Below are 26,132 nucleotides of genomic sequence, written 5' to 3'. Positions count from 1 at the left end.
TCCTGCTTGTACTTACCATAGCCAGGTAAGCTTAGGTAAGAAGCATTCCTATTGGACAATCCTACTAGCTGAAGGTAACCCTGCAGAAAAATCCTGCTTAATACAGCACCCTCCTGCTCCAGTGAACTTTGCGCACAGACACTTTTTGTGTAATATGCCCCACGTGGCTACCATGAAGCGTCTTTTCTCTGGGACCACTGTGCAAATTATGAGGAGGTAAAGATAAGTTAAGAAATAACAAAAAGAAAACAATTGGAAATTAATTGACGGCGTACTTTTCTGGCCATAGCGCCGTCTGAAGGAGTCACACAACTAAATACAGTATAAAATATGTCTGTGACAAAGCAACCTAAAGAAATAAAAAAGAACATATTGGAAGTGGACGAAAGCAAAGGAATCGCTTATTTTAATATAATCACGATTTCCATCTCTACGTTTCCAAACAATGATAGGCTCCCAGAATTACCTCCCTTTGCCATGCCTTTAAATGTCGCTGCGGCACGATTTGCGCAAACAAGACACTGTGCAATTTGTACTTTTTACTGTAAATTCTAAACTTACCGAAGCAAATTTGCGAAGGCAATGTTGAACTTGAATCTGTCTATTTTATATAGCTTTTTAATATTCCATTTCAAACAACAAATGTAGACACAACCGTATAGCAGCACATGCATCAAAAAATTTCGCCATCTAGAAAGATGGATGTAACGTCAAAAATACGTAATTTTGAGGATGGTCGCTGTGAAAACTAAGGGGGGGTAACAGAAGCAACCGTGAGAATAGCCGGGTGTACTAACAGTTTCCCGTTCAACAAGTGAAACTATGATTTGACAACACATTTATTGTGCGCATGTAGTTTATTGCAATGCATAGCTTTTTGACTAACAGCTTGGCTATAGTGAATAGATTTAACGAGTCTTTCTTGCTTGGTAAAATCACAAAGCTGCGAATACATCCCGCCAATTTCGTATCGGCGAGCGGGAGCGTTTGAATGAAAGTCCAGAACCCGGAGGCGCCTGAGCAGCCGCGTGTACTCGCCGCTCTCCGTGGCCCTGCCCCCTGTTGCGTGCGCACCTCGCCGTCGGAAGTGACTCTGTATTCGGCTTAACGTTTATTAAGATGTTCGTACACCGAATTACGCGAGTTTGAACATACAAGAAGGATGCCTAATTTTGCAATTCATGATAGGATAGCTGATGTCGTATTTACGTAGGCGAAAGTGATCCCCGGGCAAGCTACCTCTGTCGTTTGAAAACGAGGTTACTATGGTAACTAACGCAGTTCACGAGCAATCAAAAAAGAATTCCGTACTTTCAAAGACGGTACACGTCGTTGAGCAGCCACTAAGTGTTCGTAAGTAACTCAGCAGGACAACTAGTTTACAATGCCTAGTTTCAGCGCCTATCTGACTAAGTATTATTGTTTGACATGTTGCGATCTGCTTAAAATCGGGAACACGCCACTACCAGACTTATGGATGTGTCTGACTGGCTAATAGTTATACACTACTCAGTCCGAGTGAAACAAATATTGGCTTTAACACGGATGTACATATAGAGTGGATGGTTTCCTAGCTGGTTATCAAGTTCTCTAGCTAGCTACATTTACTTAACTAAATTGTTGGGTTATGTGATCAAAATAACTCCAAAATGTCATGTCTTAAAGCTTGTAGACATGCTGCTGTATTGTCGATGACCTAGTTAGTGAGATTACATCTTTTAACTTAGGCACGCTGCTTTTTTACTGAATAGATATGAGGAAGGCGGCGTAGACTCTGATTTTCTGATTTTCCCGACGCTGAATAAACTCAAGCAATATAGTCAGTCTTCATATGAGGCGTCCCAGCGTGATGAACTCAAGCCATATTTGCACATCAGTGCCAATTAACAGTAGCTTAAGTGAGTGAGTTTATTATGCATATTAAATTATCATTATATGGAAAACTCTGTGTTCATTATAGAGAAGTATTGAATATTGCACTGTTCTTAATTTGGCAGCTTCAGAATGAAAACAGTGGCACAGGTCACAGCTCCTGCGTCTGGCAATATGGCCTCTGGATTATCATCGCCTGAACCATGGAGCTCATCTCCATCCTACGGCCCATATACTCCGACAGCTCATCCTGGGTTAGGAAACCCTGAAGAGAGTGATGGCGGAGGTGATGGAAGTCCCCTTGTCTGCCACTCAGAGCTTGAATACCATTCTTTTATATCAAATTAAAATGAGCAACATTGTCATTGCTCAGTTCTGAATGTGTCTTTGCACAGGAGAAGGAAAAAGTCCTGGAATACGTTACATTACGGATTCCATCATAAAAAAGTTAACCAAGCAGGAAAACCTGGCCTTTGTCCGGACGCTGAACCTGTCACTTTCAAAGACCGGAGGCAAGAAATTCAAGGTAGCATAGACTTCTCAGTCTAAACATAATGCAGATGGACATTCTATTCTGCCTTAGTGCCTTGCAACCGTATTCAAGCATTTGATCTAAATAATAAATTTGTCATTCAACGAGGATATACCTCTGATTCTGTGTATTGCTCTTTATTTTAGTTCATTGAATGCCTGGATAAGTGTGATCGACTGCAGGTCCTCAACCTGAACCATAACCTCATTGAGAAGATTGAGAAGCTTGACAAACTACACCGACTGCTGGAGCTCCACCTCTCCCACAACCGAATACAGTAATGAGCACAAATTCATTCTCTTTCTTTGCAGTTTTGTGTTGGCATCGAAAAAATACTTCAAAAAATTCTTCATACTAAAAAGATATGTTGTGTCAAAGAATAGATGATGTTTTTGTTATTCATCAATGGTAAAGATTTGTACTGCATTTTCTAAGATCTGTATGAACGACGGTTAAAATATCTGGACGTAAAAGCATTGTATTAGCTATTTTCTGTAGTGCTCATTTATTCCCAAAGCTCCTCTCTCAAATCCCCAGACATTTTATGTATTTTATACCAGTTGGCAAGTTGATCAAATCTTTGTATTCTCATTCGTGATTAGTTGAAATGGGTATGCTAGAGGTGAAATGTTACAGAAATATGTAACGGCTGGGAATGCATAAGGTGAGATTAAGCAGTACTCATCTTATCTAGTGATGAAATACTGCCACGTAACAAAATTAAGAGACCACAGCATAATTTTTGTTTCGCTCATTTCTCAATTTATGGGTATGCGTCTGTGATAATATGTATTTTTCTGCAAACTGCAGCCTGGTTCTTCTCTGTTTCTCATGAATGAAGGGCTTCTTTCTTGCTTTATGGAACTTCAGCCCTGTTTTTAGGAGTCTGATACGAACTGTCCTAGCAGTGCACCTCACACCTGTGCTTAATGTTTCCCATTCCTTTTGAAAGTCACTTGATGTCATCCTCCAATAAATGAGAAACTGTCGGATAAGTTAACAGTCATCTCTGGCATTAGAATGTCACTTCCGCCCTTTATCTAGCTGGTTTCTGGTCGTTCCCAGTGTCTCCTGCTTCAGCTTATTCTTATGTACTGCTGTCTTAGAAATTTTGAACCTGAAAGCATCTTGCTGCTCAGCATTTCCTTCTGCCAGCTAAACCACAGTTTAAAAATGCAGATTTGTTTAAAAATAAAGAGTGGTCTCTTAATTTTTTCCATGCCTGTATGTAGTCAGGTTCTCCAGTTGTTTACTCTGCTTGCAGTAGTACCTCCTCATTGAGACAGTAGTTTGTAATGTTCACTGTGCGTTCACAATTACTTTGATTATGTCAAATAATTTCTGTGCTTCCGAATTATATAATTATGTAGTTTCTAGTTACTACACCAAGCACGTGGTGCTTTTTTTTTTAGGCCCAATTTTTAGTGTTCAGGAAAATACATTTATAATGCAGTATATCTTTTTTTTTTGTTTGTTTCTGCAGAAAAATCGAAGGGTTAGAGCACATGGGGAACCTTCAAGTCCTTAATCTTGCAAACAACAACATAGAGCATATACCTCTTTGGCTGGCCAAAAAACTGCGATCTCTCCAATCCCTTAACCTTCAGCACAACAACATTTCTTCAGTACGGTGTTTGTTTTATGTGTATATCAATGGAACATTTTAATATTTTTGACTAAATTTACTTTGTCACTTGATTTGGCACTTTATAAATTTCCTCTAAGTTTTAATTGACACAGCCAGCATCTGTGGGACTCTCTGATGGATATGTCGTACGCATAACGGTTCACGTTCTTTGTGCAGTTGCATGAGGTGGCCAAGCTGAAGTCACTGAAGAACTTGACAGAATTAGTAGTGGCCGAGAACCCCATGTCCAACTTGCCCCATTGTCGACTTTTCCTGGTCTTTCACCTGAGGACGCTGGAGAAGCTGGATGAGATGTCTGTCAGCCAGCAGGAAAGGGAGATGGCTGACCAGCGCTTTCAGATGGGTATAGCCTTATGAAATAAGTTTCTTGTCGTCTTAAGAATAGCTGAGAGCATTTTTTCCCCCAGTGTTATTGGTCAGTAATTATGGGTAAGATCTGTCTGGGACTGATGCAGCATTAAACTCGGATCTGATGCAGTAGGTATAGTTACAGTAATAAAATAGACAGCCACCTCAGTTAAATTAAGCGTACAAGCATAGACATACTATAGCTACACAGATATCTGCTGCACTGCTATAAGAATCTAGGTGCTTTTCTGTTCAGAACAAACTTCTGAAACGAAAAGTTGGACAGTTGAGAGAATTTATCCTCATTGTGCCCAGCGGTGTAATATCCAAGATTTTTGTAATCTCATTCAGCGGGGGTTATGTTTTAAAGGCTCAGATGATAGCGATCAAGTAAGAATGTATAACGTCTGCGTGTGGATACACTGGGTGACATTTTCTCTCTAACACACACATGTGATCATTCCAGAGGAGATGGAGCGGCTGGAGCAGGAGCTGGGATGTCAGCTGGCGGAGATAGAGAAGCTGAGGGCTGCGCAGGCAGCCACAGCAGAGGAGCTGAAGAGGCAGGAGGCTCTCAGTCAGAGCCTTCAGCTTCGCAGCCAGCAACAGCTGCGCAGCCAGAACCAGATGGAGAGGGAGCTGAACACCAAGAACGAGCTGGTGGGCATGCAGCCTGCGGTATGGGCACCCACACAGGAGCCCAGATAGTGCATGAAAGATGCACGTTTACTTTAATTTAAAAAAATCACTTATAAGCCAAAATACAGTAATAAATATAACAAGCCGAAAAAAGTTTTTCATTATTTACGCACCTATGTTGCGGAACAATTTACATATTTACCTTTTACTTTTATAGGTCACAATTAGTAAGGGTTAATAAAAAGGCAGTAGGTGAATTAAGACTAATGATTAACCTTTACTCTTTTTTTTCCCACCTTGTTATCTCCCCCCCCCTTGCCTCTACCTTGTGTCCTGCTCACTAATATCTCCCTATACATCCATTTTGTCTACACTTATTCAGGTGGTACAGTTTACTGCCATCGATGTACACTGATCATTACACATGCAGTTTTCTCAACATCTCTGCGAACATTCCTTTCCTGTTTTTCTGTCTTCATGGTAAGGTGTATATTGGTGTGTTAGCACGCCTTATGAAAGGCTCTGTGTGGGCGTTTCCTCATTGATCTTTGCTTTTAGAAAAAAAAAACAGGTTAATTGGACAAAAATGTTTCTTGCTGCACTCCCAGAATTATCAGGTTTGTCACTAACCGCTAACGAGGGAACACTGTAACTTTGATTCATGGAGAGAGTGTCATCCCTAAGGTGGTTTGATCATCAATTACATTTCTCTGTCCTTAGCTACTGCCATGCAGGTATGTACGGGAGGAGTGCTTACCGTGTTCTTTTTAAAAAAATCAATATTAACTCTGCTACTTCAGTTTTAGCTTAATTTTTAAGTTATCTATTTTAAAAAATAGCAATATGTAAGAAGCATTTCTATAATTGTTTTTATCTGCACCTGTTTCCATATTTAATCATTTGATTTTGTATGAGTTAATGGGTTATACAAAGATTGTAGGTGGTGCATCCTAACTGAACTGTGCGTTCTCACATTTTTTTGTCTGTAGGCTCCTAAGCAAAAGGAGGAAGGTTATGAATGTGGTAGAAACATAAAGGGTATTAAACTTTAAGAAGTTTTGTCTTCTGGTTTTTCAAATACAATTTTAAACAGGTTGTCATCAGTTGTTTTTGCGTTTTAAAGCAGTTTCAGTTGTATGACAATCGCATGAATTTTTGGCTGCATTTCTTTCCTTTCTTTTCCACTTCTGCCTCAGTTTCTGCCTCCGTTGCCTGCTTCTCTGCTGGACGTTGTCTGTCAGGTATTCTGAAGCCAGACGAGTCCCCCACCCCATAAATCTGCCTTTACCTAAAACCGTCTCCTTATGTTGTGTTTGTGCGTCTTTTTCACCTCCTCCCATTTTTCTAGGCACTTAGCTGTCTGAATGGTACGATTACCCACATTTGGAAGCATGTTTTGCGGTCTCGGCATGTTTTTCTTGTTCATACTCTCAGTTAATGATTAATTTTAAGAATATTGTGAACAGTGTGCATTCGTGTGAAGCCCAATGGCTTTTGAATGCCAGTGGGTGATCACTGGTAAGAGTGTGATAACTCCTTGATTGTGATGTGTTTGTAATGTGCTGATGTCAGGCTATATGAGAGTGTCTCAGTGATTTCTTTATCATGCAGCTAAAGCGGAAGACGACGGAGCTGACAAGAGCTTGTCAGAAGCAGTACGAGCTGGAGCAGGAGTTGGCGTTCCAGAAAATAGATGCCAAGTTTGAGCCCTTGCCTTATTATCCTGACCAGGTGTGGTCCATTTGGAGGAATATTTTCTGGGCTTCTCAGTGATTCCTTTCTTTGTGCTTACTACAATCAGGGCAAGATTCTTGGCTTTTCAACTCAGACCACAGTCTTATTTTGAACATTTACAGAATTATTAGCAGAATGACTGATGTTGTCTTGCGGAGAGAACATGGATGCTGTTTTCTGTGTTAAACAGTGGTCATCTCTTCTGCTTTTGGTACAGGAACCGGAGGAAGAGCAGGCACCTGGGGAGAGTCCTTACATCGGTAAAGCGCGACACAAAAGGAACGTCTTTATTTCTGAGGATCTGAAGCAGCACTGCGGCTCAACCTGTGACGTCGATTCAGGGGCAGAAACACCAGGCCCTCAGGTTCACAGCTTTGCACAAGTGCAAGGTACTAGAGATTAGGTTAATGTCTGACGTCATGGACCAAACATGGTTAACTTAGTCTTCTGGCTGAAGAGGAGAGTATGGGGTTTTGGAGGTATTAGAGTAATGGTCGGTAGTTGAGTACTGCTGCTCTTGTCTGTCTCCACAGCCGAAGAGCGACTGCAACAGCTGCATGCAGAGATCGAAAACGCAGAGCGGCAGATGCTGAGGGCCAGCACTGAATTGCAGAAACTAGAAGATGCCGTGTCTCAAAGACGAGTGAGCGTCTGGGAGGTGGGGGGGTGCGGGGGAGACTTTACACAGACCGCGCTGGTTCAAATGATGGTAAATCCTGTGAGTGCAGGAAACGCTGAAGGACTGGCTCACATTTCAGGGACGTTCTTCCGACCATTGAAAGTGAATCGCAGGTGGAGAGAGTGTGGATGCTTTGGAAGAGTTCAGACATCAGATAGCTGTTGTGGTCTGTGCAGATTTCTGAGGCTGAGAAGGAGCAGCTGAGGCAGCAGCTCAGCAGGAAGCTGCCGCTGCAGGGCCAGCTGAGGAGCGAGGCCCACGCCTTGGAGGGCCAGCTGGAGCACCACCGGGCCGAGATGTGCCGGGCACAGGCCGAGCTGGACTCCTTGCAGAACCTTCTGGAAATCTTAGACCCCAGTGACCCGCAGCACGTATGTAGCACATGTTCCCCCCTCTGTCCATGCACCTGCTCAGGCTGTAGCACTTTAAAAGTGCTTCCAGATGGGAGAATAAACTCAAGTGACCATCCGTCTGATTTTGTGAATCAGATCTTACTCTAAAGCCACACGTTGGGATCAATCTGACCCCTCTTCTGCCCCTAATATTTATAAATATCAGTCTCTCCTTCAGTAGATGTTCTGCCCTTTGTCTTTAGGGGCACTCCTGTTTATGCTGGGTTTTTGTTATGGTTCATTCTCATAATTGACTTGTTAATAGGGTTGGGTGATATTGGTAATCGATGATATCAGACAAGTAACCATATCTGACAGTGACTAACCAGTGATTATTGCTGAAGGACTTAAGATTTGGCTTTCAGTTCAGCCTTTTATGCCATGTGTCTGACGTGGTTTAAAAGCTATATTTCTGTTGTTTAATTACTCTTATGGTATGCAAAGGTATTCATGTATGTAAACATCACTTATGGTGGTGGTACCCCACTAGGGTTTATTGTAAGTTTGTGATCCAGTGCTTTAGACAGTCCTCTACATGTTTTTTAAAATCCTAAATAAAACTAGCCCCCATATCGATCGTTTTCTACCAAGACTAAAAAATATAATAAATTAAGTATGATACTGGAACACACTAAAAACATCAGAAGTCTTTTATGCTGTTGGGTTACGGTTGGATTAAGGTTGTCTTTGTTGGGATTAGGGTTATACTCACAGAAATGAATGGAGGGTCCCCACGAAGATATGAATAGAAACGTGTGTGTGTGTGTGTATACACATTTTTTTTTACTTTTGTTTAGTTTGTATTAAACTGTCAAACAGTTTTTGTGATTTTTACATTTGTGATTGATTGTGATACAAGCTTTAATTATGCAATTGTACAAAGGCTAAACAATTAACACCATTATTATCATCCCTGAGTTGAAATACTGAATAGTGTTATTCATCTTAAGGAGCAGAAATTACAAACAGAAATGTTTACATCTCTTTTCAGTCATCAGGTCAGGGAAGTATCATTTATTAAGAGTTCTGCAGGAATTAGGGCCGGCATACACCCGGGTCTGCCGGGGCCAGGAAAAGTACCACAGTTCTAGTTGCTTTGAATTACAATGTCACTGAGACTTGCTCCAGGCGGAAAGGCAAATGGGGCAGTCAGCACGAGCTCGGGAGGACGGAATGAAAGCAGAGGACACCCATTTTAGTGTCAGCACTGGGCAAATGCTGCAGAAATCAAAGCAGGCATAGTCTCAAAGGGCCAGGACTGGGTGCAGCAGTTGTGTGCTTTTGCTGGGGACTGAAAGAAGTAAACAGCCCTTTCTTACAGTATATGACTGTTAACTATTTACAGGTTAAGTGAATGTGTGTGCGGATCACCTGACATCAGCTTGCCTTGTATGCGCATATATGAATTCCCCGGCTTGTTTTTTTTAACCCAACAGATGATTTTTCCCCCCCTAATTAATCCTTGCCACCCAGGATGTTGCTATAGTGCCAGTAAACAGCTGAGAAGAGCAGCATGAGAAACACCTCATGGGAGCTCGCTAGTCTGTATCTTAGGGATCACTGAAGGTGTAAATATCCTTGAGCAACAAGTGAGCAGTGTGCAGCTGTGCCTTTAAGAAATATGTCTGCTCCTGAAAGGAAGTCTCCAAAAAGGCGGAGTCACAGATCTGCCTCCCTCACACATACCAGGGCCATTGTCTCACCCAAGGGCAGCATCCTGATTGGCTGAGGGGGCAGCTTCCTGTGTTTTTTCAAAGGGTGCGGGACTGGAGGGAGGGAGATGGTGAACAGAAAAAGTGAAGAGGGAGAATGAAGTTTGAGGCAGAGGACAGCTCTGCAGCTGTGTTCTGAGCATGTGATGTGCTTATGAGAGTGAGGGAGAAGGAAATGAAGAGGGGAACCAGAAAACTCCCTCTTTTCAGCTCTGAGGCATTTTGCGAAGGTGGCAGCAGCTGATGTTGGAGGCAAACTGTGGATAAGTACTGATAAGGAAATGAGAGAGTAACAGTACTGATTTAGTGAGTACCAGTCCAGAACTTGGGGGGGGGGGGGTTGAGTGCTGTTTTCAGATATCGTAGTCTTTGGAGTGAAGATCATCTATTCGGAATAATGGATTAAAGATTGAAACTTTCTGGTTTAATATGTTTATGCGTAAATGTTTTCTTTTCAGTCTTTGTAAAACAGTATTTATGCATTTAAAAAGTTACAGAGAAACTTTTTAAATGTAGGGGAAATTACTATCAGCTACTGAAGAACATCTGCCTGACATTTTCTGCATTGACAATATGTGGATGTTTCTGACGTGTTCACATAATTACTGTTCACTCTGTGTGTTGCTGTGGCTTGTAACGTTTGTTTCAGCTTTTGCTTGGTCCGCGATGACTTGTTTCTACTTTTTTTTTTCTGCAGAAATTACAGCCCTAAATTTAAAGGTCACATGCCATGTTTTCACCAAAAGCAAAAGTTGGTTTAAAATGACCTTTTGTGAGGCTACCACAACCTCAGAGATCGCATGTTAGTGCTGGAGCAGAGTATGAATAGATTTATTGAGTTGTCATTATTTCCAGTGAACTGCTCCTCGAAAATCCCAATTAATGACCTAGACTCTTTGGAATAGGCTTTAGATGGGTGATGCAAATAACAAGATCAGAGGTCATATACAAACAGAAGCATAGTATTTGGCTTTATTTAGTCTGCTGCTTTGTTTACAGTGTCCCTGATTTAAAATGACTGGGAGGAAGTTCTTGGAAGGTGTATGAACTCCCAGATACTCCATGTCATCCTAGTTCAGAATGTCATTGTGAATGATTGATCTTCACTCTTTGTATTTGCACATCAGCAGTTTTCTGTACAAATAAGTCATAGTTCACTACCCATCTGGAAATAACAGTACAATGCAGAATTTTCTCAATACTACCTGTCAGTCCATAGCTTGTGGTATTTCCTTGTTTCTTTTTAAATTGCAGAATAAACTGAGCTTTTGAGGTTTAAGTGTTACACATAATGTGCTATCATTTCACTGTATTATTGCTTTTTATGGCAAAGAACTAATGTGTTAGCTGTGCAGTAAAAAGTACTTTTTTTAATGTATCCTGTTATTTGCAGCTTTGCATTATCTCAGACCTTTGTGGTTCGTTGCTAAGGTGAATTATGTTTGCCTTGTCGTGCTAAAGTGGAAAACTACAGTAAATCAATATGCAGAGATCAGAGAAATGGAACTAAAATCTTTTGTCTAGAGAGGGATAATATTTACTCTTAAAGGTTCAAGCTTAAAATCTCTGTCAATAAAGCTTACATCAAAAATAAGGACACAAAGTCTCAAAGGCGGCAAAATTAATCCAAAGCAAAATAATTTATGTTCCCTGTGACAACTGTCAGATATGCATAAGGACATAAGAAACTAACAAACAAGAGGAGGCCATTTGGCACATCAATATCGTTTGGGGAAATCCTATTTATACACCATAAAAATGCCTCACATACAATATGTTGTGGGGCATATTTGCAAGGCCTGTCTCACAGCATGCATATACTATACCATCAAATTTTAAAGTGGGTATTTTCCCTGTATTTGAGCTTAACTAATAGCTCAGAGTTGTTAAAATCTTATCTAGCTCTGATTTAAAGGAACCCAGGGTTTTAGCTTGTGGTACACTAACAGGAAGACTATTCCATACTCTCACTACACGCTCTGTAAAGAAGAGCTTCCTCAAATTCATTTTAAAATGTTGACCAAACCTGCACACACTATTCTAGGTGGGGTCTTACCAAGGACTATATGAGTAATAATTAAATCCATCCATCTTCTAACTGCTTATCCTGGTCAGGGTTGTATGGTAATAATTAAATGCTTGGAAGAAACATCACTTGATCTGATAAATATTACAGTCTTACTGCTCGGCAAGAAGCAGTTTTTAACATGACCTCAAGTTGGTTTTGTCTGATGTGTCACAATGAGCGTGGTGCCCGGGTTTGAGTTCAGCCCCTTTGGCATGGGGTCCTTTCTGTACTCTGATTTCGCACAATCCGGAAAATATGGGACATATGAATTGCACACAGCGAGCTCCTGTGAGTGACTCTGTATGCATCAGCATCCTGCTACTGTCTGATGTACTAACCTCACACCATGTGCTTCCTCGTGTTACAGATTAGCACAGCTCTGTTTGTTTTTTTCTTTTTCATAATGGATGTTGCCTTTGACAGTGTTAAATGTAACAGTTTTCCACCGTTTGTCAGCACATTTAGATTTTATATATGTGTGTGTGTGTGTGTGTGATACATTAATATATGTGAAATTACATTAATATATATGAATTACAGGTCAAAGACATTTTTTTTCATTTTAACATGTTTTGCACATTTACAAATGCAGTGGAAATTGCCAATACAATTAACAGCAAGTTCTATATTAAATACCCTGGTTGAACAGCTGCAGATTTCTGAAGGAATACTTGACCATTATAGTGACGTCCAGATAAGTAGGCTAGTCTGAAATCTGAGATTTTTGTGCTTTTGGGGTGAGGGTGATTTTCATGCGACTGAGCCTGACTGTTCCCTCCCCCACATCACCAACCCTAGGCTCATGTGAAGGCTCAGATTTCCAGTAAGAACCAATTGCTGGACATGATGAGCAAGAGGTACCTTGAGCTGGAAGCCAGGCTGGAAGATGTGCTTTGTCGGATTGACCATGAGGCGGATGAGATCAAAGATCTAGAGCAGCAGCTAACAGATGGTGAGAGGCACCTTGGGTAACTGGACACTCTTGGCTGTGACCATCAGAAACCTTCTTGCTCATTTCCACTTGATTATCAAGAATCAAGTTTTCAGTTTTTCTTTTAAAAGTGGTATTTATCTTTTTTATTCTTGTTTATTTCCTTTATGTTTTGGTTCTGGAAAACTTTCCCACAACAAATGAGCAGTCCAGTTTCTCTGTAATCTTTTTTTTTTTTTTTAATTCTTGACATCTGAATGCTCATTTAAGGTCAAATTGCATCAAATGAGGCTCTGAAGCGAGACTTGGAAGGAATCATTGATGGGCTTCAGCAGTATCTGCATGGGGTGAAAGCTGAGGCCCAACGTGCCCAGACAGAATCCCAGCAGCTGCAAAATGAGAAAGAAGAACTGCAGCGCCGCCTGCAGGACAGTGAGGAGCAACGCAACCAGCTGGAGGTCATTCTAACTGATGCCAAAAGTCCCAGGGAGGTCAGTCAAAAATTTTGGGGGCTACATTTAGATTGGTTATGGATGCCAAAACCTAATGGTACAGTCATGGTGACATGTGACACGTTTAGCTCTGATGATGAAGATATATATGCTAAAGGATTTAGCTCGTCCAACATGGCTGTCGTAGGAGGTGGAGCACTTACAGCAGGAGGTGAGCAGACTCCAGAGGGAGAATGCTGAGTTCCTTGAGGCCCAGGATCAGATGAGCGCCGTTGAAGGAAAGCTGGAGACCCAGCTGCAGGAACATAACGCAGAAGTTGGGAGGCTGAAGGAGGAGCTAAGCAGACTGCGAAAGCTCGGTCAGGTGTGCCACCAGGAAAGGCTTCATTTTGTGATGAATGGATCTCTTTTTAACTGCTGCTAAGCAGAGTAGCCCTCATGGTCTGATTGTGAGCAGGGTTGTTGGGCGTCTGCTGCAGATGGAGCAGGCAGCACTGATGGCAGAGCTGGAGAAGGAACGGCAGGCAAAGGAGAACGCTCTGGCCCAGGGTCAGCTGGCTGCCGACCGGGACCAGGAGCACGAGGAGCTGCAGGAGCAGTGCAGGTCGCTGCAGGTGGGAACACAGACGTAGTGGGGGCACTGGGAAAGTGCCTCTCTTTTCCCGTTGTTATGTACACTTCTCTGTTTTTTGCCTTGTCGAATTGGATGCATATACATGTAAAGTTTCCCGCAACTCTTCTTTGAATGAACACTAATTCAGGCCCAGGCCACAGTAGCCATGCAAAACCTGCCGCTACCTTGTTACAGTCTAAGTATATCGCTTATGGGTCTGTGTCAGAGAACATATGTATCTTGGTATTATTATAATGGTCAGGCCTCTCTCCATTGCTGAAGGAGGAGAAGACATCTCTGCGGAGACAGGTGAAGACCCTGCAGGGACAGCTGGAGCAGGCCAGAGCCACGCTGCTCAGCCCACAGGAAGTGATGCAGTGTCTGGAGGATCTCAGGAGGGCTATCGGGTCGGGGGAGTATAGGTACCCGTCTCGTAATGAAATGTCACCTTTTCATATTACATCATGGAGCTTCAGTCAAAACTAGAGGTTATAGGCAGGACCACGAGATGGATCCCTCCTAGATACGACCCATACAAATATGTTAACGATATATCGTGCATCTTTAGTACAAATGTTTGTATTACTTTTTGGTATAGTCGGCCCTCCATATTTGCGGGGCATTGGTTCCAGGACCCACAGCAGATACCAAAATCCGCAGATGCTCAAGTCCCTGATACAAAACTGTACTATTTGCATATGTCCTACACATATCTTCCCATATATTTTAAATAATTTCTATATTGCTCATAATTCCAAGTACAGTAAAATCCTGTTATAGTGGACTCGCTTATAACGGAATATCATCTATAACGGATAAGGTCCTCTGGTCCCGGCCATGCACCTTTAAGAACATGCAGAAAAAGCATCGGATATAGTGGACTCGCATATAACGGAATTTCGCTAATAACAGACAAACCATTTGATCCCCAGGGCCGCTTTTAGCTGCAGTTATGTTTGGCTATAACGGACATACAGGCTCTGCCTACAAGGCGCATGGTGTGCCGGTGATATCCAGCTGTAGTTTTGTTTGCTATAACGGACATGCATGGTCCGCCTACAAGGCGTGTGGCGTGCCGGTGATATCCAGCGCACGTACTTGGGATTATTAATAGTCACGCATCTGGTCAGGTAAAGTTGGATTACTACATGTACAATATAATAATCTATACCTCAAGTGTGTCTGATGGTGAGGCATGAGTAAATGGTGTCCTGCAGTTGTGTTCTGGGCATACAGCAACTCTGGATATAACAGACTTTGGATATAACGGACTGTTTTGCCAGGTCCCTTGAAGTCCGTTATAATGGGATTTTACTGTACAATGTAAGTGTCGTGTAAATGGTTGTTGTGCAGTATTGTTTAAGGAATAAAAACAAGAAAAATGTCTTCGTGTTCAGTACAGAGGCAGCCATTGTAGTACATTTAGAAAATTATAAATGGAAAAAATACAACTTAATTCTCTCTCTATCTCCTCACACACCACGGGGTTAAGACTCACCAACACCCAAAACTACATATCACTCTGTTTCCATGGATTCAGCGTAGTGTTTAGCACTGCAAGCTCAAGCTTTTTGTTACTTTCTGGAATTTCATTTGAATATTTTCAATCCACTGTTGGTTGAATCCATGGATACGGAGGGATGACTGCATCCATCCATTTTCCAACCCGTTTATCCTCCTGGGTCGCAGGGGGTCCGGAGCCTATCCCGGAAGCAACGGGCACGAGGCAGGGAACAACCCAGGATGGGGGGCCAGCCCATCGCAGGGCACACTCACACACCATTCAGTCTCACACACACACCTACTGGCAATTTAGCAACTCCAATTAGCCTCAGCATGTTTTTGGACTGTGGGGGGAAACCGGAGTACCCGTAGGAAACCCCATGATGACACGTGGAGAACATGCAAACTCCACGCATGTGACCCAGGCGGAGACTCAAACCTGGGTCCCCGAGGTGTGAGGCAACAGTGCTAACCACTGCACCGTGCCGCCCCTGATGACTGCATTTGAAAGTAAAAATTTTTTTAATGCCGTAATCATTTTTTGTTAGGTTATTCATCAAATTAGTTATAGTAATCAGTTAATCATGGGAAAAATATTTGTTAGATGAATTTCAGGTTGAGATTTCAGTCATTTTTAACTGGTTGCAGTGCTCCCAAACTCCAGTAGCATTGCGGGCCACTGACGAGCTCAACTTACTAAAGCTGTCTCACTTGGGTTGGGCTAGTGGGTTCAGGTCAGATCACATACCGAACCTGCCAGTTTCTTCCTACCTCCTGGCCAGACAACTTCAGGAGGCTTTCTTATGGCATCTACAGGCCGATCCATGATGAGGATGTGTTGGGTCACGGCCTGGGTCAACTGCAGGCTGAGGTTGAAAGCGCGGTGTCCAGTGCGCGAGCAGACAGGGAAGAGGCCCTCCGCGAACAGCGTAGGCTCACTCAGGAGATGACCTCGCTGAAGGAGCAGCTGCAGCATACCAAAGAGGCGCTTCGGTCATTCCGGGCTAAGGTGCGTGCATCATGGACAGACCGGCATCTCTGATGAAGAGATGGCTTCACCTCTTCAGTACTTTGCTGGGCTTGCTGATGTTGCATTTACGGGCATGGAACAACATGAATGTGCCTTTTTTTTGGGCCAGGATGCTGAGAGGAATGAGCGTGAGGCCGAAGAACTCGGGAAGCTAAAGGAGGAGCTGCTAGAATCACAGGACCTGCAGGGCCTGGCGGAACGGCGGCTCCGGGAAGCTGAGAGCGAGAGAGACCATCTGCTGGCTGAGCTGGAGGACCAAGATGACCAGGTCCGAAGGGGATTGTAGCAAAAAGAACCGCAGTCATACGTATCAGAAACATGTTAACTGCAGGGAAAATATGATATTGATGGTTTTTTTCCTGTTGGTTGAAACAAAAATTCTGTCAAAACCAAATGAAATCCCATGAACCAAATACAGCCAGTATGGGTAAGTTGTTTGTGCTGTAACATGTTGCCAGGTGAAATTGGAGGACTCTCGCAACCAGCAGCAGCTCCAGTGTCTGGAACAGGAACTGCTGGAGATGAAGAGGTCCAGGGCAGCTGCGGATAAGCTGGCAGCCCAGCAGCTGAATGCAGCCACAGAGCAGTTGCGCTCCCTCCAGGGCACTGTGCGGAAGATCGGCCAGGAGCGGGCCGAGGTCTGTATGGGGACAGCACTGTGGGCTACACTGTAAAGAGAGCGTACCAGGACCGTTGGCATGCACTTTCTATGTTGTATTAGATTGTTTGCTGTAGCACCTTCAGTTAATATGAGGATTTGGAACCTATTAAGTGCATCTGTGACATACAAATGTAAATAGATACCAATAGTTCGTGGAACTTTTTTGTCAGTGATTTTAGTCTAATCAGTTAGAGAGCTTAGTGTGGCTCAGTGGGCTAAGCCTGTGTGCCTGTAATCACAAGGTCGCCGGTTCAAACCCAACCTTGCTCCTTGAGCAAGGCCCTTAAATTAACCCTCTGTTCCCTCGGTGCCACTACGGGTGGCTGCCCTTCGTGGCCAGCTTGCTCTACAAAGGGCAAGTTGAGGGAAGCGTAAAATTAATTTCCCCATGGGGACAATAAATGATCAATTATTATCATTTGGGGATTTATAGTGATCAGACGTGAAATTTACTTTGTGCTTAATTCATCATCGCATGCTGTAGGTTATTCCTTACATGTAGGCTGCAGGTTAAAGTGCTTATTGGATGCAGATTCCAGATGCATGTGAGTGGACATCACAGTCCGATAAGGAAAGTGTCCTGGTGGACATTGCAGGCCTTTTCTCTAAAGAAGGCATCCTAATGCATGGTTCCTCAGCCTTGAGTCTTGTTAAGATGTAGACTGAATAAAGTCTGAATGTTTTGAGAACCCTCTTTGCATCCCACTAGTTTTTACCAGTTTGCAGTCACTTGCATTTGTGAGCGTCTGTCTCACACGTGCAGTGGGCGCCTGATTTCTGATTGGTTACAGCACCATATGTATTAATGTTATTGCGTAATGTGGTTGCCCCTCGACTTGACACCCGGACTCTGCGCCTCTTAGCATTTTACTTTGATACTTTGAGCCTCACAATAAGCTCTTAATATACTGATGATGAGCTGCACGCTTATGCTTGTGTTTAGTAGAGAATGAAGCCATTAGCTCCCTGATTTATGGGTTCAGATGCTTCATGCTGATTGGCTGAGTGATTCGAGGCCTGCGCGTCTCATAGGATGCAGAGGAGCTGGCACACTCCCGGAGACGGATTGCAGCTGCAGCTGAAGACCTCGCCAGGTCGGAGGCTGAGATCCAGCTGCTGCAGGCGCTGCTGAGGGACAGGGAACAGCAGGTGAGGCAACCTCTACCTTCATCTGCCGTATTGCTGTAGCACAGTTTTGTCTGAGCCTAATCCAATGTATGATGCACAATAGTTTGCACACCTACTCCCCCCCCCCGTAAAGGTTTGTCTTTTGTATAAATAATTATGGCTGTATAACTAGAGTTTAATTTGTTCATGGTGTTGGAGATTTTCACTAGAGAAGTTGTTTGCATACGTACGCTGCAGCTGAGTGTAAGACCCCTCAGCAGAAGCCCACCAGAAGCTTTCAGATGTATATGTCAATGCTACAGGTACATGAAGTGGACCACAGTAAGCAGGGACAGCAGCAGGAGCTGAATCGCTTGTATCGGACCTTGAGCAGGCAGCACTCGCAAACCAAGCGGCTACGGGAGCAGCTGGCCCAAGTCCAGCAGGGTGAGCTTTGGGCCGTCGTCCCCACCAGTCTGTGATCCTGCAGCTGTAATCGCTGTATTAAGGGTTCAGAGCAGTATCTGTGATCACTAAATGATCTAGATTGGTCTTTAAATATACTTTCTTTGCTTCTGTTTTATAATAATCTGATATGTATTCAGCTGCGGGAATTTGTAATTATGAAATAAGGGGAATACCACATCTGTCTCATGAGTGATCTTCACTGTAGATACCAGTGGCAACCTGGATGAGCTGATGGCTGAGATCAGTGCTTTGAGGAACACCCTCTCACAGCAGAGCAACTTTGTTTCCAACCTAGAAGGCTACCCTGGAGGAAGAGGATTCTGGTACTATGTGCCATCACCTCCAAATGTACGTCATTTTCTTCCATAAGGGCAGAGAACTGTGATGCGTCAGGGTAAAATCTGTGATAAAGCGGAGGCGTGATAGCGGAACTGCGATATAGCAGAGGCGTGATAGCTGAACTGTGATATAGCGGGGGCGTGATAGCTGAACTGCGATATAGCGGGGGCGTGATAGCTGAACTGCGATATAGCGGGGGCGTGATAGCTGAACTGCGATATAGCGGGGGCGTGATAGCTGAACTGCGATATAGCGGGGGCGTGATAGCTGAACTGCGATATAGCGGGGGCGTGATAGCTGAACTGCGATATAGCGGGGGCGTGATAGCTGAACTGCGATATAGCGGGGGCGTGATAGCTGAACTGCGATATAGCGGGGGCGTGATAGCTGAACTGCGATATAGCGGGGGCGTGATAGCTGAACTGCGATATAGCGGGGGCGTGATAGCTGAACTGCGATATAGCGGGGGCGTGATAGCTGAACTGCGATATAGCGGGGGCGTGATAGCTGAACTGCGATATAGCGGGGGCGTGATAGCTGAACTGCGATATAGCGGGGGCGTGATAGCTGAACTGCGATATAGCGGGGGCGTGATAGCTCAACTGCGATATAGCGGGGCGTGATAGCTCAACTGCGATATAGCGGGGCGTGATAGCTGAACTGCGATATAGCGGGGGCGTGATAGCTGAACTGCGATATAGCGGGGGCGTGATAGCTGAACTGCGATATAGCGGGGGCGTGATAGCTGAACTGCGATATAGCGGGGGCGTGATAGCTGAACTGCGATATAGCGGGGGCGTGATAGCTGAACTGCGATATAGCGGGGGCGTGATAGCTGAACTGCGATATAGCGGGGGCGTGATAGCTGAACTGCGATATAGCGGGGGCGTGATAGCTGAACTGCGATATAGCGGGGGCGTGATAGCTGAACTGCGATATAGCGGGGGCGTGATAGCTGAACTGCGATATAGCGGGGGCGTGATAGCTGAACTGCGATATAGCGGGGCGTGATAGCTGAACTGCGATATAGCGGGGCGTGATAGCTGAACTGCGATATAGCGGGGGCGTGATAGCTGAACTGCGATATAGCGGGGGCGTGATAGCTGAACTGCGATATAGCGGGGGATCACTGTACTAGTTATGAAAATTTGTCCAACAGATGTCATCAAAGATGTAAATATTTTCTTTTCCCTGCTCCATCTCCTCACCAGCCCTCTAGTGTTCAATCCCAGGGCACACAGGACTCTGGTCTTGGCTTGCAGTACCTGCCGTCTCCTGACAGGGGGCGGCACATGACCCACAGAGGCAGGAAGGACAAAGAGGAGCCTCCTAACCCTGCTGCCAGGGGATATTGGATTTATTCCCCACACAGACGTAGGCATTCAAAGGCTTGCAGGGCGAAAGGTATCGTGACATATAACTAAATAAACTGAAGTTGGGAGGAATGGGGGGCGGAGCAAACACTGAAAAAGCTATAGAATAAAAAAAAAAAATCTGGAATGTTTGATACATGCAGCCAATTTCCTCCTCTTCCTCTTTTTTCGTCCTCCCCCTCTCTTCCTTTCTTCTGCTTCCTTTCTCTTTTTCTTTCTGTGTCATTCCCGAGTTGACTGTATGTTGCCTGTCTTCCCAGGTGATCAGCCCGACAGTGGGGAGGACAGTGGCGGCGGGGGCAGCGACAGCTCAGGGCGGTCCTTCGTGCCCCCGCCAGGTTCTGCCATTTACACAGCGCTGCCCGATGGCTCACCCCTCCCCCCCGGCACCGTGGTCTATGCTCCTCCAGCTGCAGGCCTGTCCGTCTGCCCTGGGACAGTCATCTATGGACCTGCGCCGCCCGGAACCCAGCTGGTATATGGCCCTCCGCCCTCCAGCCTGACAGTGCCTCTCGTCCAAGCCGGCATCCTACTTTGCAACGTGCCCAGTCACAAGGAGATGGTGGGTGATGGACGTGTCCCATGGGGTAGAGTGGGAGGCCCCTAGAGTGTGACAGAAATCCACCCTGCAGGAAACTGCAGTTAACAAGCCCTGCTATGATCGCAAGCAACTTTTATTGTGCATTTTGTGTATATTTTTTGCTGGAGTGGCACTCTTTACGGTAAAGGTTGCTCCCTATAGGAGAAAGAGCATCACATGCTGGTGGAAGAGGTGCGGGAGCTGAAAAGGAAGCGGAAGAAGGAGGAACGTCTAGGTGGAGATGTGCAGAGGTTACAAGAGCTGCGCGAAGATCTGGAGCAGGAGCTGCAGGAGCTGCGCAGAGCTGTGGGTCAGCTGCACAGGCGCAGGTGACTTTTCTCCCAATAATGCCTAATATTTGTCACTTGGGTTGTTTCCAGTAACCATAGAAACCAAGCAGCATCTTTAGTGGGTACATTTTCTAGTCGACCTTCCAAATGCAAAAATCTGTATTATGATACTTTTATGTATGATTTGTAAATTGTACCTATTTCACCGCATATGAAAGATTAGAGTAAGGTGCTTAGATCAGGTAGCAGGTAACTGTAAGGTAAGACAGAAGAGTAAATGCTGGTACAAGCTTTTATTAATTTTTTTGGTCATTTGATGATTTAATGGGTGGCAGACCCTGTGTAGAAGATTAAATGCACAACCGTTCTATCCACTTATGAATTTTCACTTTGAGGACCAAATTACATTTATGAAGCACTGACCATTATATTTATTTTTATTATCAATACACTATAATACTTTAAATGTTTTAGTGGTTAAGTAAGGATGGTCTTTGTAAGCTTATAAGGAAAATGGAAATGGATTCAATCCAATGTTCAACCAATAGCGTAGGAAAGAGTAATATTGGAGGGACACAACTTAATATTTTAAATACAATGGTGTTATTGGGGAGGTGGTGAATGAATCCAAATTAAATAATGGGGGGAATAGGTCCACCTGGTTCCTGCCCCCCTGCGTACAGTATGTTTGTGGGTGAGGCCGGTACCGCTGCGTGAGCCTGGGCTGTGTCTCCTAACAGGGAAGCCCTGCAGAGCAGTGTGAGCTCCATGCGTGGGGAAATGGTGCTGGGAGAGTCACGGCAGCTGCAACACGGGGAGGTGCTGGAGGAGGTGCAGTGTGTGGAGAAGACATTGTCACGGAGGAGGGCAGAGCTCAGGGAAGCTGACCGGCTGCTGATGCAGGCCCAAGATGACCTGAAGGAGGCCAGGGCAAAGGTCTGTCACACCCGGCCGACATATCCCGCTCTCCTCTGGGCCACGTTAAATTCAGTATACATTACGAGTCTAACGTTTGGACACACCTACTGGGTTGGGATTCAGAAGGTTGTGGGTTCATATCCTGTAGTTTGCAGAGTGATCCCACCATTGGGCCATTGAGCCAGGCCCTTAACCCCAGTTCCCCCAGAGACTGGCTGACCCTACTGTCTCCTTTACATCAGTTCCATGAGGTGGCCTCCTGGGATGTTTTTCCAGCTGTCCTGAAGGGGGTCCCACATATATGCTGAGCACTCACTGGCCATTTGTCCTTCACTCTGTGGTCAAACTCTTCCCAAACCTTCAGTACTGGGTTATGGTTAGGTGTCCAGGTAAAGTGATGTGACCCTATCATCCTCCTTTCTAGGCAGTTTGGCATGTACACACTTTTGACTAATACTGTATAGCTGTGAAGAGCCTGGGCAAGAGGTAGAGTGCCTGTTAAGGTCATGAACTCATCATCTGAAGATTGCAGGAGTCCTACAAGCAAACCTGAACTTGGTTCCTCTAGTATTTTAAGCACAAGCTGTCAGTTGTGTGTAGTGCTGTGTGACCAGTCTATGTTCATGATGACCCTGCAGACCAGAGAGATGCTGCAGCAGAACAGTGAGTCCCAGAAGAGGCTGCAAGGCACGGAGCAGGAGCTGGAAGAGATGGAGCGTCGTGCCAAAGACACCACAGCCCACCTGGTCCAAGCCAGCCAGACGCTCAGGTGCAGTCCATCACGGCCACCTGTTACTTCTACTTCTCCTAAGGAACCTCTGTGCAGACAGCAATTCCTGTTTAATGTGTAAATATACCCAAAATTAGGATGTTGCATTAATCTGCAGTAATGCCCCAATTTATTGTCAGGTTTTCTGCAGTAATTTAGCATCTGTAAATGTTAATTCCAGAGAAGCCTTTGAGATGAGAAAGAGCTGGGAAGCTCATGCTGAATATTGGTGAATTTGGTGTGCTCTACCAGAGACCTTCAGCATGCGGTGCACGAGCTACAAAGGCGCCGGGTGGAGCAGGAACAAACCCTGCGAGACATGGAGGATGTGGTTGCTTCTCGGGATACGAAGTTCCAGAACATCAGCAACCAGGTGGATCAAAAGGCTAAGAAGTGAGGGGCCCCATTTATGGAATTAATTCTTATTCTCTTCAGAAGTCTGCAATTTGATTGGAACACAGCAGAAAAACATGAATTATAATCGAGATAAAGGATCGTTACTTTATGATGGCAGAGCTAACTCATTAAGGCTTTAAAGGGTAATAAGAGTTGCGATGCAGCTTTGTACATCCCAGCATGTGTTCCTTCATAGGCTGGAGACTCTATTGAGCAGCCTTCAGGAGGCTCAGGGAAGAGAAGACCAACACCTAGAGAATCTCAAAGAGCTGGAGAGCCTGCTGCTTCGGCGCAGAAGCGAGCTTGACAGGCTGAACACAGAGGTAATTACACTGTTTGAGTAGGATTTCGTTTCATTGCATTCTCTTTATATATAAACCTTTTGATGATGGAAGTTTCTGCTGGGATCCTGTGCTCATTTGAATCCTGTATTGTGTTTTTTTAAAGTAATTACAATGTATTACCATATTTTTTGTGCACATCTGCGCCTCTCTCGTTGTTTGATGACATCAGCTACCATTTCACCATGAATAAATACACCAGATGAGTTAGCTTCGGTTTCCCGGCCAAAATCAGTTCCCCTAATTCTTTTGGGAACACATGATGCTTCTCCACTGGTGGATGTGACTCCGGATAAGGTGGCCCTGCAGCAGGAGGAAGTAAGTTCCCTGGACAGAAAGCTGGAGCAGCGTCGTAAGGACGAGCACCTCCTGCTGGAGAGTGTGGAGCTGCGGAGGCAGAGTCTGGCAGAGGTGTTGCGGCATGGCGAGCAGGAGGCGAGGGAGCTACAAACGCACATAAAGGTGGACGCTTCGGCCCCTGGAGTTATTCTGTTGTTCCATGACGTCTGGCAGTATTTCAAGGAGATGATTGCGTAGAATATCGACGTGTTCATAAAGGAGCAATGTATCACTATGACTCAGGATAGAGATGCTAACAGTAAACCTGTTATTCGGAAATAGATTCATGTAATCCTTATAGTTCATACATGCGACTAGCATAATATTTCATTTTATTTCACTAGGAGCTCCGAATGGACCTTGAAGTTCTGAGTGCCCAGAAAAGTGAGCTTGGCTCCCAGCTAGAGGAGAGGAAACCACAAGTGTCCCTGTTCAGCCAGAAGTGTCTGTGGGAGGACCATACCCAGCAAGGCACTCTGTCCCAGCTCAACCAGCACAAAACAGGTTAAGAGTCTGAGAACCGTACTAATCTAGTTCCTTATTCTGTATCAGTGTTTCCCAGTCTGGTCCTTGGGGACAGTTGGCAGGGAGGGAGCACAAAATTTGGACTGTCTGCAGGTGCCCTAGGGCCCGGCTGGGAAACATTGGTATAGTGTAAGATTCATCAGTTTTCAGGGTGTAAATAGTGCTACGGTTGATTTTGTTTTTAACATATTAGCTGAAATTTGTATAAATGGAAGTATTGACATGTGTGCAGATGGTTGTACAGTGGGCTGACATGTTAACCAGTGTTAGAACGGTAGCTTGACACATACAGGGTTGCATGAGTTTCCCCCCATGGCCCAAAATCATCAGGTGTTTGTGTGTGTGTGTGTGTGTGTGTGTGTGTGTGTGTGTGTGTGTGTGTGTGTGTGTGTGTGTGTGTGTGTGTGTGTGTGTGTGTGTGTGTGTGTGTGTGTGTGTGTTTACATAGATGACATATGGTGCGGTAAAACCTGAAACTTCCTTACTTTTGGGGACATTTTTCATGTCATTTTTCAATCTGTGAATGCAGTCAAAAAAGTAAACAAGTCTTTGTATTTTGTTTGGTTACTTATGGTTGAGGTCAGGCTGTGTGGCCTTTCATCTGACTCTTCCCTTCTTTCAGAGCTGAAGCGCGTCCATGTGGAGAGCAAGGAGCCTCAGGACGTGAAATTACAGCACAACCAGCGTTTGGACCCGCTGGAGAGAAACCAGGTATCCCTGATGCAGGTTAGCTGTAGGAGTATGGGGTCGGGGGGTAGAGGGAGAGGTGCTGCTGGACTGAGGTGGTCAGGATTTATTCTGAATTGAAGCTTGGAATCTCTGCAGGCCCAGAGTGCATCAGTGTTTTTACATTCTTAACTGTACTTTATTGTCCTTTCTCACTATACCGTCAGTAACAGGCTTAATTTTGTTTTGCCTCTGTCTGTAAATTTTGTAGTGATGACAATGTGATGAAATTTCACCTAGGAGCGCAGCCAGCTGGAGGTCCTGAAGAGGAAAACACGAGGACTTAGGGAACAGCTGAAGACACTGGAGAAAGACAGGGATCTGCTCAAAGACCAATCCAGGAACCTGGAGGCCAGACGGAGCCATGCTGAAAGGTAACGGCCTGGAAGAGGCATGAGGGGCCCCATCAGGGGGGTGATAACTGGCCGTGGAGTCCATGCATGTCTGGGATAGGAGGTTACATGTGGTTCGCATGTTTGCAGACATGGAAGGTTCAGGTGCTGAAAGTCTATACTCAACTGGTTGGTTGGATTTGTAGAGTCACAGTCACAACTGGCAGAGTTCTCAACTGGCTGCCTGAAACAAAATCCTGATCTGGATTTGTACTTTCCAGACCTCCATGTTTTTGTGACGTTTCAGGTGCCTGGAGGTCGCGGAGCAGGAAGCCCGGGCTGCAGAGGCAGAGAGAACTCGTGTTGAGGCAGAGCTGGAGCAGGTCAAGCAGGAAGAGAGGCGCATGCGAAGCTTAAAGCAGGCAGTGAGCAGTGACACTGCTGCAGCTCAACAACAACTGGAAGGTACCGACACATCGCCCTCTGCTGACTCAGCTGTCTCTATTTTATTCCTTGTGACGTTCCAGTCAATTCAACAAAATGTAGCATTTCATGAAACTGTTGATCCTGCCATCAGAAGCAGCACTTGCCTGCCCTCCGCATTTAGATTCAAATGTTAAAATTTGGACGGTGTAAATTAGGATCCATCTTGTTCATTTGAATTCCCCGGCCGGCCCCTGAAGGGTGGGCTCCCCCTTTGAATCTGGTTGCTCCCCTCCCAAGGTTTCCTCCTTCTAGGAAGTTTGTCCTTGACAGTGTTAACCCCTGCTTGCTTACTGGGGGCTTTTGGGAAGGGATAACGTAGAGCGCTTTGA

At 44.8% G+C, this 26,132-nt stretch overlaps 1 protein-coding gene across 5 annotated transcripts in view; it reads left to right on the top strand.

The window, feature by feature from the left end:
- Positions 1-225: 225 nt before the first annotated feature.
- Positions 226-26,132, top strand: part of cntrl (centriolin) — a 29,578-nt gene continuing 3,671 nt past the window's right edge. The window contains exons 1-35 of one of the 5 annotated variants that reach the window (XM_048993353.1): positions 226-1,353; positions 1,752-1,898; positions 1,998-2,158; positions 2,268-2,398; positions 2,551-2,681; positions 3,888-4,029; positions 4,209-4,395; positions 4,867-5,060; positions 6,651-6,770; positions 6,991-7,162; positions 7,307-7,416; positions 7,629-7,823; positions 12,423-12,576; positions 12,826-13,046; positions 13,195-13,371; positions 13,487-13,621; positions 13,903-14,042; positions 15,940-16,132; positions 16,263-16,421; positions 16,612-16,791; positions 17,847-17,963; positions 18,245-18,368; positions 18,595-18,737; positions 19,940-20,132; positions 20,362-20,663; positions 20,844-21,010; positions 21,712-21,907; positions 22,528-22,658; positions 22,911-23,051; positions 23,251-23,377; positions 23,693-23,857; positions 24,079-24,238; positions 24,882-24,985; positions 25,226-25,359; positions 25,625-25,782. In XM_048993353.1, coding sequence (XP_048849310.1) covers positions 2,005-2,158; positions 2,268-2,398; positions 2,551-2,681; positions 3,888-4,029; positions 4,209-4,395; positions 4,867-5,060; positions 6,651-6,770; positions 6,991-7,162; positions 7,307-7,416; positions 7,629-7,823; positions 12,423-12,576; positions 12,826-13,046; positions 13,195-13,371; positions 13,487-13,621; positions 13,903-14,042; positions 15,940-16,132; positions 16,263-16,421; positions 16,612-16,791; positions 17,847-17,963; positions 18,245-18,368; positions 18,595-18,737; positions 19,940-20,132; positions 20,362-20,663; positions 20,844-21,010; positions 21,712-21,907; positions 22,528-22,658; positions 22,911-23,051; positions 23,251-23,377; positions 23,693-23,857; positions 24,079-24,238; positions 24,882-24,985; positions 25,226-25,359; positions 25,625-25,782 — 5,257 coding nt within the window. In that variant the 5' untranslated portion in view covers positions 226-1,353; positions 1,752-1,898; positions 1,998-2,004. Of the gene's footprint in view, positions 1,354-1,751; positions 1,899-1,997; positions 2,159-2,267; positions 2,399-2,550; positions 2,682-3,887; positions 4,030-4,208; positions 4,396-4,866; positions 5,061-6,388; positions 6,407-6,650; positions 6,771-6,990; positions 7,163-7,306; positions 7,417-7,628; positions 7,824-12,422; positions 12,577-12,825; positions 13,047-13,194; positions 13,372-13,486; positions 13,622-13,902; positions 14,043-15,939; positions 16,133-16,262; positions 16,422-16,611; positions 16,792-17,846; positions 17,964-18,244; positions 18,369-18,594; positions 18,738-19,939; positions 20,133-20,361; positions 20,664-20,843; positions 21,011-21,711; positions 21,908-22,527; positions 22,659-22,910; positions 23,052-23,250; positions 23,378-23,692; positions 23,858-24,078; positions 24,239-24,881; positions 24,986-25,225; positions 25,360-25,624; positions 25,783-26,132 lie in introns of those variants that run through there. The other 4 variants (XM_048993369.1, XM_048993377.1, XM_048993362.1 and 1 more) reach the window with 4 other exon arrangements.

The sequence above is a fragment of the Brienomyrus brachyistius genome, chromosome 2 (assembly GCF_023856365.1).
Source record: "Brienomyrus brachyistius isolate T26 chromosome 2, BBRACH_0.4, whole genome shotgun sequence".
Classification (NCBI taxonomy): domain Eukaryota; kingdom Metazoa; phylum Chordata; class Actinopteri; order Osteoglossiformes; family Mormyridae; genus Brienomyrus; species Brienomyrus brachyistius.
Note: the sequence above shows the minus strand (reverse complement) of the source record. Positions and strands in the feature narration are given on the sequence as shown.